This window comes from Lynx canadensis, chromosome C2 (genome assembly GCF_007474595.2).
Source record: "Lynx canadensis isolate LIC74 chromosome C2, mLynCan4.pri.v2, whole genome shotgun sequence".
Taxonomy (NCBI): Eukaryota; Metazoa; Chordata; class Mammalia; order Carnivora; family Felidae; genus Lynx; species Lynx canadensis.
The window spans coordinates 146570984-146586826 of record NC_044311.2 but is presented as its reverse complement, the minus strand read 5'-3'; the positions used below and the strand labels follow the sequence as shown (position 1 = coordinate 146586826).

At 51.3% G+C, this 15843-nt stretch overlaps 1 protein-coding gene across 2 annotated transcripts in view; it reads right to left on the bottom strand.

Moving 5' to 3' along the window:
• Window positions 1-2071: 2071 nt before the first annotated feature.
• Window positions 2072-15843, bottom strand: part of EVA1C (eva-1 homolog C) — a 76380-nt gene continuing 62608 nt past the window's right edge. The window contains exons 6-8 of one of the 2 annotated variants that reach the window (XM_030328992.1): window positions 12476-12556; window positions 11022-11111; window positions 2072-2640 (exon numbers count right to left, since the gene is read on the bottom strand). In XM_030328992.1, coding sequence (XP_030184852.1) covers window positions 2264-2640; window positions 11022-11111; window positions 12476-12556 — 548 coding nt within the window. In that variant the 3' untranslated portion in view covers window positions 2072-2263. The remainder of the gene's footprint in view (window positions 2641-11021; window positions 11112-12475; window positions 12557-15843) is intronic. The other variant, XM_030328993.1, reaches the window with a different exon arrangement.

Below are 15843 nucleotides of genomic sequence, written 5' to 3'. Positions count from 1 at the left end.
AATGCCTTCTCCGTATCCAGCATTGTTTGAGTCCCTGAGGGAACAGCCAGTTATTCCCGATCACCTCACAACTAAGTCCCCTCCATCCCGTTCTGCCATGTGAACTGGGCCCCCATACTTAACCTGTCAGCCTTCCGCTTCCTCAACTACATGTGCCTGCTTGCCGGGTTGGTGGCAGAAAGCTTGTCCATCCACAGCAGACATGCGAGATGGATATAACACCATCATTTTTGTACCCTAGGTACCACTGGAACAAAAAAGAAAAAAAAAATGGGGGGCGCCTGGGTGGTTGAGTCAGTTGAGCATCCTATTCTTGATTTTGGCTCGGGTCATGACCCTAGGGGAAGTGGGATCGAACCCTGCCTCGGGCTCCATGCTGGGTGTGGAGCCTGCTTGGGATCCTTGCTCTCTCTCCTTCTGCTCCTCTCCCCCTGTTCACACACACACACTCTCTCTCTCAAATAAGTAATAAATAAATAAATAATAAAATCTTATTCTACTCCATAGCTATAAGCCTCCTGTCCAGCAGGGGGAGCTGTCTAAAGGAACCTCTCACCAGTTCTCCCATTAGGAATCGGTTTCCTTACCTTTTTTTTTTTTCTTCCGCTCCCCTGCAATGATTTGAAAGGTAACTCCCCGCCTTGATCCTTGCCCAAAGGACTGTTGGGTAATCTGGAAGATCCGTTTGACCACTAGAAGCTGTGCACTTTTCCATTCTGAATCAGGAGTGGGCAAACTTTTTCTCTAAAGGGCAGGAGAGCCGGGGCGCCTGGGTGGCTCAGTCGGTTACGCGTCAGACTTTGGCTCAGGTCATGATCTGGCGGTCCATGGGTTCTGAGCCCCACGTGGGGACTCTGTGCTGACAGCTCAGAGCCTGGAGCCTGCCTGGGATTCTGTTGTTTTCCTCTCTCTCTCTGTCCCTCCACCGTTCATTCTCTCTCTCTCTCTCTCTCTCTCTCTCTCCCCACGTCTCTCAAAAATAAACATCAAAACAAAATAAAGGGCAAGAGAGTAAATATTTTAGGTCTTGTGGCCCACACATTATTTACAAAATCAGGTAAATGTTTGCACCTGTGAGCTAAGAAAGGTTTTTACATTTTAAAGTGATTAAAAAAAAAAAAGAATATGTGACATGTGAAAATGAAATCAAATTCAAAATTTCAGTGTCTGTAAATAAAGTTTTATTGGGACACAGCTACATTCACTCATTATGTACTAGCTATGTATAGCTACCTGTGAGCTACAATGGCAGAGTTGAGCAGTCATGGCATGACCCACATGCCTAAAATATTATCTTGCCTTTTAAGAAAAATTTTGCTGAGCGGCACCTGGGTGGCTCAGTCGGTTGAGTGTCTGACTTCGGCTCAGGTCACGATCTCGCGGTCCATGGGTTCGAGCCCCATGCCGGGTTCTGTGCTGACAGCTCGGAGCCTGGAACCTGCTTCGGATTCTGTGTCTCCCCCCCACCCCCCCCCCCGCACCTCCCCTGCTTGCACTCTCAGAAATAAGTAAACATTTAAAATTTAAAAAAAAAAAAGAAAAGAAAAATGTTGCTGATCTCTGTTCTAAACAAATAATTTTAGTGATTAAAATCCACCATAGTGGATGGATCCAAGCTTGCTGTCCTGTATATCAGTACAATTTTTTTTTTTTTGATACAAGGAATCTCCTGTTTACTCATTTGTAAAAGGGATGATAGCCCTACCTCATGAGGTTGTTGTGAGGAATTAATGACTTAACATATGAAAAGCAGCTACAACAGAGCCTGGAATTATAAGCACGCAATAAATGTGCATTCTATGTTAATGTATAAAAACGAATTTAAGGGGCACCTGGGTGGCTCAGTCGGTGAGCGTCCCACTTCAGCTCCGGTCACGATCTCACGGTTCGTGAGTTCGAGCCCCGCGTCGGGCTCTGTGCTGACAGCTCAGAGCCTGGAGCCTCCTTTGGATCCTGTGTCTCCCGCCCTCTCTGCCCCTCCCCTGCTCATGCTCTCTCTCTGTGTCTCAAAAATAAATAAACATTAAAAAATTTTTTTTTTCCAAGAATTTAAATAAATAAAGAAAACAAAGACTTCCCTCCTAGTTTATTTTGAATGTGCTGTAAACAGTTGGAAAGGTCCCTTTAACAGCTTCTCGCTTCACCGGTATTGGATGACATAACAAATACTCCTTCATGGAAGGTACGAGTGAAATAGAACCGGAGGGGCATTTTGGATCCTTCCCTCTTCAGAAAGTGTGATCGCGTAAGATGTGTCTCTTTTTCAGTAGAACTGGCTCATATTTCTCGGGAGTGAGGTGTCCAAACCACTGTTCATCCATATTTCCTGGATGATTTGCTCCCTGCGCTCAATCCTTTCGGCCAGCTCTGCAGCTTCTATGGAACTGTAGACAGGATACGCAGTCCTACAAAACCCAGACGGTTCCCCTGGAAAATCAGAGTCTGAAGAGTCCTCCTCCCCCTCTTCATCCTCACTGTCTTCCTCAGCCTTGTCACTTCCTGGCACGAGGTGCTCCTTCACCAGCTGCAGCTCTCGGAAGTCCTTGGTGCAGGACACCCTGATGACCAGGGCGCACAATGTGAGTGCAAGACCGATGCAGACACTGGACACGAACAGCAGGGCTGCTCTCTCTGGGTGGGCTGTGGGTGGGGGGGGGGTGGGAAAAGACAAGTCAGGAGCTGGCCAGGACTGTCAGCCTTCACCAATCCACAGAAACAGACGTCTGCCCAAACCAACAGCTCACGCAGGACGCCAATCCTGAGCAGCATCTTTTTCTTTAAATATTTTTTTTAATGTTTATTGATGTTTGAGAGAGGGGGAGAAACAAAGCACGAGCGGGGTAAGGGCAGAGAGAGAGAGGCAGGCACAGAATCCGAAGCAGGCTCCAGGCTCCGAGCTGTCATCAAAGAGCCCGACGCGGGGCTCGAACTCCCGAACCACGAGGTCACGACCTGAGCCGGAGTCAGAGGCTTAAGCGACTGAGCCACCCAGGTGCCCCTTGAACAGCATCTTTGAAACCAGCCTCACCTAACTGGTCGTACACTCCCGTTGGTTTAAAACAAGAAAAGGTTTTGAGCCTGCATGGTCGATCCATATAGGTACACGAGAGGACACACAGCAGAGCGACTCAGAAGCTGGACCCCCCCCCCCCCCCGAGTGCAAACTACAATCTGCCACTTATTAGCTGCGTGACTGTTGGCTGGTTACATAACCCCTCTGTGCCTCAGTTTCGTCATATGTAAAATGGGGCTAATAGCACCTTCCTGCCAAAGAGTGCATTCCTGTAACACTCTCAGAACATTCACTGACACATAGTCAGCGCTCGAGAAACTGTTCACTAGTATTAGTGGTAGCAGCGAATTTTGAAAAATTAATTTATATATAAAGTATACGTACATGAATGTACTATGAATACAGTAGATGCTAGCAAAGCTTGATGTCTTTTAGATTGAAAAATAAATGTACGCAGAAGTTTCTAGTAGTTCTTCCCACATCCAAATGATTGCGTAAGAATAACAGAAACAATGCTAATTTGCACCACGTATTCTGGCCTAAGTCCCGACATAAGGTGAATCCTTACCTTACCCCTGCGCGGAAAGGGCCATTATTGTCCCCATTTTGTAGTTATGTATCCCTTGAGGTCCTAGCACTCCCGCTTTGGGAAATAACGATGCAGCAAACTCCCTCAAAACAGAAATCAGGCGCTGGCAGACTTTCTCCTTCAAGGGCAGATAGTGAGGCTCTCAGCCTTTGTGGGCCGTGAGTGTGTGCTGCCTTTGTGCACAAAGGCAGCCCCAGACCTACAGGGGTGGCTACTAAAACTGGATTTACAAAACCAGCCCGAGGGCCACAGTTTGCTGACCCCTGAAACAAAGGCTCAAGCTGAGCCAGCAAAGGGAAGCCACCGCCTGTGGACAACTGGCCTCTGTAGGCTTAGCCAGACCTGGATTCGGGATCTCGGGCTGTGAGCTCCTTGTGGGGTGGGCACTTGGAACCCCTGGCATTTGCTCAGTGCATCTCAGTGATCCTTCTCTAGGCACAGCAACCCCCCCCCCTGCCGCCGCCCCCCATTTACCACGCAGAAGTATCATGAATAATGACTATTGCCTTTGCTGCCTCTGTCCTTCCCCAGAGGTCCAGACTGGTGTCAAAACTCCAGGGTTGTTAAGTTTCCTATATCATCAAGGGATCTAGCCCACTGGTCTGATAGGAAGAGATCTAACTAAGGAGGACGCATCCCCTGGAAACTCGAAACCTCTCCGTTCGGCTTCCTTCACTTGCAGCTCAAGTCGCGGTGCAGCTCCTGGACCCAGATATGTTGTTCTTTGTTGCCATCACCCCTACTAGTAAAATCTGATCGCTCTCCTTATGACACGGAAGTCTTAACGCCAATCGATCCAGCTCAGGGAAGGACAGCTGTGTGTGTTCTTAAGTGCTATTAATAGTAATATATTTTTCCTGAGGGTCAAGGCATTTTGAAGATTTGGTCAAACACAGCCATGCATCCTTTGCGAGAAAAGAAAAGGCTATTTTCGTTTCTGGGAGTGGAGGTAGAATGGGGATTGGGCTGCCATTTGGGACAAAGTCATTAACCAACAACACAGAGAATGATGGAAAGACCAGAGACTCTAAGGCAATAGGGCGGATGTTTCTTTCTCCCTCCCGCACATCACAGCCTCCGCTGGGAGCCGACTCCTCACCCCTGACTCCTCTCCCCTCCTGTCCCTTTGAATGTCCCTTTCCTCTCCCTGCTGCCCCCACCCCACCCCACCCGCCCCAAACCTCCCAGCCAATGTCCCCTCCAACCCCCCCATTCTCGGGGCACCCCGATGTGGGCTTTGGATGCAGCCACTACCCATCTCCTCCTTCCCTCAGCATAAACCGTGAGTCCCGCTGGCGGCCACGCCTGCCGCCATCACCCCTGTGGCACCTGTAAGGACCGTGGGTGGGGCAACGGAGTCCCGCCTGTTCCTTTTCCAGCCACCCACAGGTCAGGACAGGACCACTTTCAGGGAGAAAGAGTCCCATGATGGTCGAGCTTCCAGGAAACCACGATCACCGGTTTCTCTCCTCTCCTCTGAGAGGTCAGTCATTCCCAGCAGTGGTGTGGTGGGCAAACCTGGGCCTCACCCTCCCTGGACAGAGTTTGAGATCTGGCTCTGCCCCAGGCAGGCAGGTTAACTCTGGGCTAGTTACCATACCTTTTTCTCCCTCCTCCCCTCCCTTCTTCCCTTCCTTCCTTTTTAAGGAGCCTAGGTGGACAGAATTAAATTAGGAATTAAATTAGGCTAGGACACATCCTCTTTGCTGGTCAGGGCACAGCCCTCCTTGATGTTTACTCATTTCATTACTTTTATTTTTTTAAGTTTATTTATTTGAGAAAGAAAGAGAGAGCATGAGCAAGGGAGGAGCAGAGAGAGAGAGAGAGAGAGAATCCCAGGCAGGCTCCGCACTGTCAGCACAGAGCCCGATGTGGGGCTCAAACTCATGAACCGCGAGATCATGACCTGAGCAGAAATCAAGAGTCAAACGCCTAACCGACTGAGCCACCCTGGGAGTTTTTAACTGAATATTACGCTGCCTCCTACTGCTCCGTTATCTTGACTACACGGTGGCTTATTCACGCTCTCTCCTGCTGGTCGCTGTCTCCCTCAGGCTCTTGCCACGTGGGCGCCGTAGCCTCAAACAGTCCTGTAAATGTCCCTGATGTCCACGTGCAAGTGTTCCTCTTGGGGACAGACCTACGAGGGAGCTGATACATGTATGCAGTTTCTATATATTCTTGGTAATAACCATTTGACAGTATATGTTGTGACTATCTCTTGGTGAGTGGCTGGGACTTCCACTTTCATTAAGGCATCTTTTGATCTAGTGAATTTATCTGAAAACCAGGAACACCACCGCCCTTCTCCGTCTTCCTCTCTCCTCTCTCGCCCTGTCACCCACCTTCCCACTGTGGCCACTGCAATCTTTTTAAAATTGCACACGGGATCACATCACTGCCCTACTTAGCACCGGTAAACAGTTTCCCTCTTCTCACTAAGTTGGAAATCAAATCCTGACCGTAGCCTGCGAAGCTTGCTAGGCCTTGGCCCCAGCTACCCTCCCCAAGTTCAGCTCCAAGGACTCATTCATGCCTCAGTTTCTGTTTTCCTGACGCATTGGCCTCCTTCCATTCCCCACGGGGCTGGGGCGAGGGGCAGATGGCCTCACACCTTGGTGCTTTTGCACGGAATGTTCTTTCTTCCTCCTTCATCTAGACCTTTCTGCCCCCACCCCCAGGCTGGGCCAGGTCCCCCCCCCCCCCCACCGTCGTTAGGTTCCATAGCATCTTGAATGTCACTAAATCGCTGAAGGTGTTTTATCTGGTCTCACCCCAGAGAACGCAAGCTCCATGAGGGCAGGGGCCGAACTCTCTTGTTCTTCACGAATCCCCAGCGCCCAGGGCGGAGCAGGGATTACGCAAACACCTGCTGAGTCCGTGAGAAGAGGGGTGTCCTGTGGGCGGGGCTCCATTATGTAGCTGCCTCTCTTCCTCTCTCCCTCTGCTTCTGGGAGGTGATGGTCAACTGCAGGGAGAGCTTCCCACTTATCAGGCCCTACGTGCCTCCTGCCCAGTGGTCGCTCTTTAGGCCATGTCTACACCAAGTCTGCTGAGATCCCGTGATCAAAGTTGGTGAACACGGCAAAGCCTCATGGGAGCCAGGCTTCCTCATCATCTACGCTGACTGGTTTGAGGTCACAGAATCACCAGGTGTTAGTTAGAGGGCACCTGGAGGTGAGCTAGCCCAAGTCCTCCTGAAGCAGCCTCGTCCTTTGTCTACAGCCACCGCATGGCTGGGACCCCGAGCTCCGGCCGGGCTCTCTCTCCACAGCCACCGCCCCCTGGACTTTACATTGAGGGCACATCGTCAGTTTTCAACTGGACCACTCGCAGCTTTTACGACCCCTTTCCTATTATGTGTTCCAGAAAGATAAAGGCATTAGTCTCCCTGCAGTTAAAGAGAATCTTCACATCGTGTTATTGTTCTCAGTTCAGCCTCAGTTCATCACAGGCTTAAGTGAAGGGCTTTAATGTCATCGGCTGTGGTAAGCCCGCAGGAATCTCACAAGGGTGGCCTGTGGCCTTTAAGGCCCCCTGACTCTTAGATCTCTGGTCTGGAGCCAACACGAGCTCCAGTTCCAACCTATTGTGTCCCAGTAAGACGCCGAGAAGCCGGGGCCAGGGTCCCGCCTCCTGGGCCCTGCTACTGGTGGGTGAAAGCACAGAGCTTCCTGAGCCCTTGGTCTGACAGCACTTACGGACGCGATAATAACCTTGTCACGGAACCGAAGATTAGAGACCGTGGGAACTCATCGGAAGCCACACCTCAGTGGCAAGGTGGCGCTGATCCCCGATCGTCCTCCCTCTCATGTAACTCTGACTTTGGAATGTGTTATCATACTTCTATTTCAATGCAGGGCCGTCTCGTAGCCTAGAATTCCTTTCATATAAAACACGATGCCTCCGCATCTCAGGACAAGCTCTGCTTTCTGACCGTGACCCTCAGCTACCCTAGTTACCCCAGGGACCCCGGGCGGCCGGACCGTCCACAGCATGCTCTGCCAGAGGGCTGGAGGCCCAAGCAGAGGCAAGTGACAGAAATATTAGGACACGAGAGGCATGCCTGCGGGTGTATGTGGGGGAAACACACCAAGCTGCTGTCACGAAACTTACACAGGTGGAGCGGGTGGGGCGTCCGGGTGGCTCAGCTGCTTAAACGTCCGACTTTGACTCAGGTCACGATCTCACAGGTCACGAGTTCAAGCCCCACATCAGGCTCTCTGCTGGCATGCAGATCCTCTGTCTCCCTCTCTCTCTGCCCCTCCCCCACTGACGTACATGCACGCGCACACACCCTCTCTCTCTTTCTCTCTCTCAAAAATAAAATAAACATTAACAAAAAATAAGTGCAGGGGGAGAGTCAGGTTCTGAGCAAGACTGTCCAAATAAGGCTCCTTGGGTACAGTCTGCTGGGGGCTGATGGCTGAGCCAGCAAATAAACCGCTTTCCAAAAACCACACACACACACACACCTCTCCATTCCTCTGATTTCAGAATTTTTCCACAGGCTTCTTCAAACTGATGATCTGGTTCTAGAATGAATTAGGTGTGCACAGTTAAGGGTACGTTCGAACGTACTAAATGTACTAAACGTACTAAAATGATGCCTCACTGTTGGGGAAAGCTTCACAGGTCACTTACATGGCCCAAAGAGAAACTGTTCATCGGGGACCCCTGGACACGCTCACGTCCGTTCTGCCGACCCCTGTGTTCCAGTATCCCAGGACATGCCCCTCAGTTTTGGCTCCCAGTCGACTTGTCCCCTGTGTGTATGTGACTGCACCAATGTGTCAAAACCACGTGCAGCCTGACCTGGGGAAACGTCCTTTGGGATCCACCCAATCTCCGGAGCATGCGAAGCTGATTTTTCCAGAAGCTGACCCGGCTCACTCTCAGCTCCGGCTGCTCCTGCCGGCGGTTCCCCCACCCTCTCAGACAGACCTCCTCCCCACGGCTGTCGGGGACGGAGGCGCCCAAGCAACCCTCAACAAAACCAAGTCACCGGGCATGAAGTCCTTACATTTCTTCAAAACGGACTACCTATAAATAGCAAATACACGGTGACAAGAAGGTGCAGGACAGCTCATGACGCCAGAGGAAGATTCATCATCCGCTCATTGGTTAACCACTTACCGAGCATCTGTCCCATGCCAGCCTGTCCTGGTCCCTGGGCCGTGACAACAACTAAGAGAGCAAGCACTGGTCCTCAAGTCAGGCAATGTGTAGCAGTGAAATGGGTGCTAATGAGAAAATCTCTCACTTGATTTCTGGGAGGCACGTGTGTGTAAAAGGACGGACACGGAGGGAGGGAGTAATTCGGGTACATCCACCCCTCAAACTTCTGAAGGGCACATTTGTTGCTCAGAGGAAACCAGAGCACAGGTTTTCTACCTGCTGAGTCTGAATCGTGGCCCTGGTGATGTCCCTGCTGTGGCCTCAGGCAAATGGCTCAACTCCTCCGACCCTGAGCTTCCCTGTGTGCAGAATGGGGGATCAGAATCCTCTCTCTCGGGGTCTTTGCTATGGACTAAATTGTGCCCCTCTCCAACTGGTGTGTCAAAGGGTCAATCCCCAATGCGGCTGTATTTGGAGACAGGACCTATAAGGAGGTAATTAAGGTTAAATGAAGTCATTAAGGGTGGCGCCCAAATCCAAGAGGATCGGGGTCCTTATAAGAAGAGATGCCAGAGAGCATTCTCTCTCTCTCTTTCTGTCTCTCTCTGCCTTCCTCCTTCTCTCTCTCTTCCTTCCTCCTCCTCCTCTCTCTCTTTCTCTCTCCCCATCTCCTGTGAGAGCACAGTGAGAAGGCATGCATCTCCAAGCCAGGAAGGGAACTCTCACTCGAAACGGACTCTGTGGGCGCCTTGATCTTGGACTTCCAGCCTCCAGAACGTGAATTTCTGCCGTGGAAGCCGCCAGCCTACAGTGTCTTGTCACGGTGGCCCAAGGCGACCAACACAGTTGTCGAGAGGCACTGACAAGGCTCAGCACGGCCACAGCTCCGTGAGCAGAGTCATCGCGGCTCCTGGTTGCTCGTTATTCCCTGAGAGATTTTTCATGATGCCTTTCCTCCAGGGGGCTCTCCAGGGACTCTGAGGGACTCCAGGGACTCTGAGGGACTCTGGGGAGATTTCTGACAAAAATCCCTGTGGCGCTTAACTTTGACAAGGGTGACACAGGGCTCTGGGGCCTCCCCTGCTGGGGGATCGGGATATTCATGGGAGCCCTGTTAGAAAGAACAGCAGGGCTGGGAGATGCAAAGCCTGGCGGGGAGCTGGCCGTGGGGGGGGGGGGGGGGGGGGGGGGGGGGAACCAGAAGAACACAGAACGTTAATACTAGTTCTCTCCAAGCTTTGAGAGTAGGGGCGAGTTCTAGTTCTTGGTGGGCTCCCGTGTTTGCCACATCAAACATCCTCTACTTTTATGCAGAAGGGGAGCAAAGGCCTCATAAATGTTATCAGAAACAGCAAGAAATGAAGTCGGAGGGTCGTCTGAAGAGAGAAGATTCTCAGAAGAAACCAACAACCGCACAGCACACACTCAGGAGGAATACGGACGCCAGAAGACGATGGAACAGTAGAAGATCCCAAGACCATCCTTTCCACCTCCCGTGTGGAGCTGTTTCCTTAACACTTTTCTTTTCCTCTGAGGAAGGCCTCCCCCCAAAGAGCCTCAGCCCCGGCCGGCCTTGAGCGGCAATGCCACAACGCTCTGCGGTCACACGAATTGTACAGAAGGCCTCAGAGGCTTTGGCCTCCCTGAACGGAGTCAGGTAGACATCGCCGAAACCTGCGGAGCTCACATGACAAAATACGGTCTACCCTGAGGCGAGCGGACAGGGTGGTGACGAACGAAGGCAAGGCACGCACCGTCCCCTCACTGATGCCGACGAGCAGCTTTGGCTCCGCCAGGTAGGGAGGGCTGAGTCTGATGGATCCTTGAGGGGAAGATCATCAAGGGGACCCTTGGCAACCGTGGGAGGTAACACTGGTGAGTCAGGAAGAGACTCAGCCTTCCCAGGGCATGGCCTGTTCTGTTCACTAAGGGGACCTTTTAGCTCCATTGTCTCCCAGCCAAGGGTGGGATTTAAGAACCCCGTGCCCTTCCCAAATTTGAGAACTGGGAAATGTACTCCTCGGGTTCCTACTTCTCTGAGAGGAAACTACTCATGGAACCCAACTCCTAAGCAGTGTGACTTGATCTGTTTGCCTCCTCCCCATGTCGCTCTCTGGTGGGTGTTAACCCAGCTGGAGCGGCCCCTGAATTTAGGCCCCTGTGTTTCCAGATCTTAGGAGACAGCACGTGCTGAGTCATACTTCCAGTCGTTTTTCGTTAGCCGAGTGTTGTAATTAAACATCGCAGCTGGCAGTAAGGGTTCGGTAAAGCATTCTGGGAAGCTTCGATTCATTGACCTACCTCTGATGTAGGCAAAGGCAGCCAGAGAGTTGCTAACAATAACTCCGTCTTTCCTCAGAACCCTCGTTTCGCTTGGGTCAAAGTTTATACCTGTTTCATAAAAAAGAAATGCAAGGGCGATGAGTCATGGCCGTTCACGGGATGCCTTCTGTTCCCAACCCAGGACTGCCATAATGAATAAAAAGTCACAGAAATCCAATAAATGGGCCTCTGACTGAATTACAGAAGACTACAAGCCAGCAAGAGCACTGAGTAAATAGTCTCTGAAAATATTAAGCCACAAGAGGGATTTAGAAACCCTAAAATGGGTGGGTTCCAACGTTAGATGCCACTCACCCACCCCACTGCGGCAGGGAACGAGCGGATTTTCCCGTCCTACAGGCAATGGCATTCATCATGCCTCTGGGGGGCTTACTCACGGCATACGTACCTAACCACAGAGCTGCTGTCTGCACAGAGAAGAAGGGAGGGAGATTATGGAGGGAGATTGTGCGGGGCCACTTTTTTGGAAATGATAGCAAATGCAGGGCAGGTCTGATTGCAAATGCCTGGTTACACTTCTGTGATAGAGCTCAGTGAGCTCGTGATGGGCAGCCTGAGAGATCTGGGGACGCCTGGGGATGACAGACAGGGCAGAAGCCTCCGGGGGGGGGGATGGCGGGGGGGATCGGGATATTCATGGGCTCAGAGTAGGAACCGTGTCAGAAGCAGCAGTGGGGCTGGGAGATGCAAAGCCCGGCGGAGAGCTGGCGCGGGGGTGGAACTCGAACACGGAACGTTAACATTAGTTTTCTCTAAGCTTTGAGAGTAGGGGCGAGTTCTAGTCCTTGGTGCTTTCCCGTTTTCCGCGTCGAGCATACTTCACTTTTCGATTTAGGGACAGAAGACCTCATAAATGTAATAAGAGTAATACAAAACTTTCAACACACAACGTGCAACATCTTCGATGCTCTACAGAAACTTTGTGGTTCCCATCAGGAGTCCCAAAGGGCTGAATTCCATTCTCGATCGGATAAGAAAACTAAAATGTTCACCCCCACCCTCCTATTTACAAGAGCCCAGTGAAAACCGGAGGGAGGAGGGGGGGCTTCTGGAAGTCCTCAGGCCCAGCCTCGGTCTGGCCCACCTGCATTCCCGATGGGTCCTCTTTCCAGGAGGCCCATCATCCAGGAACCCCAAATTTGTTTCCGAGCAGATCTCTTTTGCCAGGTGGTACTTTGTTTGGGAAATAAGCAGGGAAGGGAAAGAGGTTTCATCCCACTTATAATTTGAAAAACAAAACAAAACGCCGGCCACCGTTTGCAACCGATCGCCACAGCACTGCCATCACCAGAGCTGGTAACTGCAATGACCTCCTGACATCCCCTGTCCAACCAATGTCACCCGACTGCAGTCACATGGGACTGTTTACCTTCACTTAAAGAAAAATGCTGGTAGTAAGCCAGAAAAATTACCATATTCACCGTCTTTCTGCTTCAAAGAAGGTTTCAGATTAGCAACGGCTGGATCGATCGCTGTGAGTATGTTCTTGGGAACTAAAAACCAAAAAGAAATATCTTAATTCAGGGATGCTTGGGTCGTCAGTTGGCTAAGTGTCCGACTTCAGCTCGGGTCATGATCTCACAGTTTATGAGTTCGAGCCCCGCGTCGGGCTCTGTGCTGACGGCTCAGAGCCTGGAGCCTGCTTCCGATTCTGTGTCTCCCTCTCTCTCTGCCTCTCCCCTGCTCGTGCTCTCTCTCTCTCAAAAATAAACGAAACATTTTTAAAAAAATTTTAAAAAACTGCAGTTTGGTGCTGGTTGTGCATTTCTGTCAATTTCCTAGAACGCACTGAACTGTTTTTACTTAAAACGGGTGAATCTTAAGGTATGTAAATGACACCTCAATAACCAACGCTGTTAACTCTGAACGCGAACTTCTGGGAGATTCAGTGAAACAAGATGACTGTAATCAGCCCGGAATCCACCACGGAGCTCTCCCAGCTCCTCCTCTGCTTTTCATCCACGGCTCTCAGTCCTCACTCGCTTCCTTAATAAGCCTGAAAGAGAATTCTAAGACCGCATGCTAGAATGATCCTCTAAGTGCTATAAGGACAATAGACAAATGAGAGGGGGCAGCAAAACAGACTGTTTTGGAAGTGGATTAAAGATTCTGCAGAACTGACCCTAAGAATAAACCATCCGATCTCAAGATGCCCTGGGGCAAAGCAGACAGGACTGTAGCGTGAGCGAAAGCAGAGGGCAGAACAAGACTTCTGAAGGCGAAGTGCACCACAGCCAGCTAGGAGAAGGGAGAGGAAACCAAATATTTTTCCTGCAGAAAATTGCTTATTTTTGTTTGTTCGTTAGCCCAGCTGGTATCTGGGAGAAGTGGCAACAGGAAACAGGAGTGAGCCAACGTAAACCATCCAAGTTCCACTGCACTGATTTTTAAAAAAGAGCTGGGAAGACATGTTCAGCACCAAGAAAAGCTCATTTCCTTTCTCAAAGTGCTTAACTAAATTCTTTTAGGGATGTCCCAGGACCAACAACCAGAGAACATTCCTAAACTGTGGATTTTCCGTGCGCAGGAGACCCTGGTGCCTTCGCGCCCATCGGCAGGGACGGTCACATCTAGGTGACGATGACAGGAGGCGGCGGAAGCTGTCCAGGGCCCCCCCAGGAATGCCCTTCGGCTGACCATGGCCATACCGCTGACCCAGGGACCAGGGCAGCGCCCCAGAGGACCGAACCGGGTTGCCACAAAATGCTTTCTGACGAAATAGCCTCCGCAGCCTGAGAAGGACGCCCCTGATTCCCTGGCAGGATTAAGTCCTCCCTGCCAGGAATGACACTTCTTTCACATCTGTCTCTCACCTTGTTCTCAACATACGGCCTGAGCAGGGCTGGGCTCACTGCAAATGCCAGAGGCTTTGCAGCTGGAGACACATGAAGAGCTCAGGGAGGAAGGACAGTCCAGAGGAGCTTTGCAGAATAATCCGGCCCTCCAGACATTAAACTGCTGTGCGTGATACAGGCTCATGTCAGGAAACTTGCCCACTTACTACATGACGATGGCCCCGCGAGTGGGTTAGGAACCTGAAAATAACAACAGGAGCTGGGATGCGATTTACTACCACCCCGCAGGCCTGACTCTCTCCATTTTAGATGCATTTGTAAGACCACGAGCAAACTGTTATTCGTGGAGCTCCTGATACGCGCTGGACCCCGGGCTCAGCGATCCAACGGTGCATCTCGGGCAGTCTTCACGGAGTGAAGACGCGTCTCATCCCCTTTCCCGCAGATGGGACAACTGAGGCTCAGAGATGCACCGTTCGCCTGGGGAGAGGTAGCGCCTCCGCTCCTGGTCTTGGGCACACATGCCCTCGATCCTTCCGTGATGCTGTGCTGTCCGTGGCACGCTCAGCCTTTGGCAACCGGTTAAAGGATTATAAAGACAGCAAGGTGATTCCCATAGTCCCTGTGAGTCTGTCTAGGTGAAACCAGAGAAGACGATTCGCTAAATTTGGGCAGGGCAACCACCCTGAGTTCTTTTTCCCCCTGAATAAATCTTCTGTGTCAAGCTTCGGTCCGTGCAGACCTTAAGAAAGAAGTCTCGGGGCGCCTGGGTGGCGCAGTCGGTTAGGCGTCCAACTTCAGCCAGGTCACGATCTCGCGGTCCGTGAGTTCGAGCCCCGCATCGGGCTCTGGGCTGATGGCTCAGAGCCTGGAGCCTGTTTCCGATTCTGTGTCTCCCTCTCTCTCTGCCCCTCCCCCATTCATGCTCTGTCTCTCTCTGTCCCAAAAATAAATAAACGTTGAAAAAAAAAAAAAAAAAAAGAAAGAAGTCTCTCCCCCAGCCCCCCCCCCCAAAAAAAAAGAAGGAAAGAAGTCTCTCCAGGTTGAACTTAGGGTGCGAAAGGATTCTTCGTGTTGGAGAAAAAATGGTATCTCTGCTTAACTTCTCCTTCTAGGTAGGAGCCTAGACTACATGAGCACCTACAAATCCTTGCACTGAATCCTTCCTGTTCCCCAATCCTGGTAACCTCCTTTCCTGCTGCCCTTAAATCCTAGCACTCATTCTTCTTGCCCCCAAATACTGGTACCAGTATCCCTCTTGTCCCCAAATCCTGGCCCCTGTTTCCCTCGCCCCCAAATCCTGGTACCACCATCCCTCCTGTCCCCATATCCGGGCACCCTCAGCTCCCAGAGCAGAGACAATAACTGCTCACTGCAATTTCCCTACCCAACCCCCAACCATGAAGTGCAATCGTGGTCGCTGTGGGTGAGGCACCTCGTCCCCCTGCCTGAGTCACAGCAGTGATGAGTGGCATGTATTTCTATAGAAATGAGGGCCCTCAGCTTGATATTCAGTATTTGTCCCTAAAGCACCCCCCCCACAGGGTGGGGTGCCCTGTCCCCTGTGTGGGCACAGCAAGACTGCTGGGTAGAATCCCAAATCTAGATCAGACGCTGCAGTTAGAAGCAGGGTATTGGTGGGTCTTCTCTGATCCTCTTATGTAAGAGCATCTTTTTTTTTTTTTAATGTTTATTTTTGAGAGAGCACGAGTGGGGGAGGGGCAGAGAGAGAAGGAGACACAGAATCCGAAGCAGGCTCCAGGCACAGAGCCTGATGCGGGGCTCGAACTCATGAACTGTGAGATCATGACCCGAGCCGAAGTCAGACGCTCAACCAACTGAGCCACCCAGGCGCCCCAGGAGCATCTTGACTTGGGTGGAGTCTGGCTGGGCCCCTCTCTCCAGGCAGCCATGTTTATAATCACATCACATGGCCTCTGGTCAGGGCTGATCAAAGGAGGGAGGCTACCTGACCTCAGCCCAGC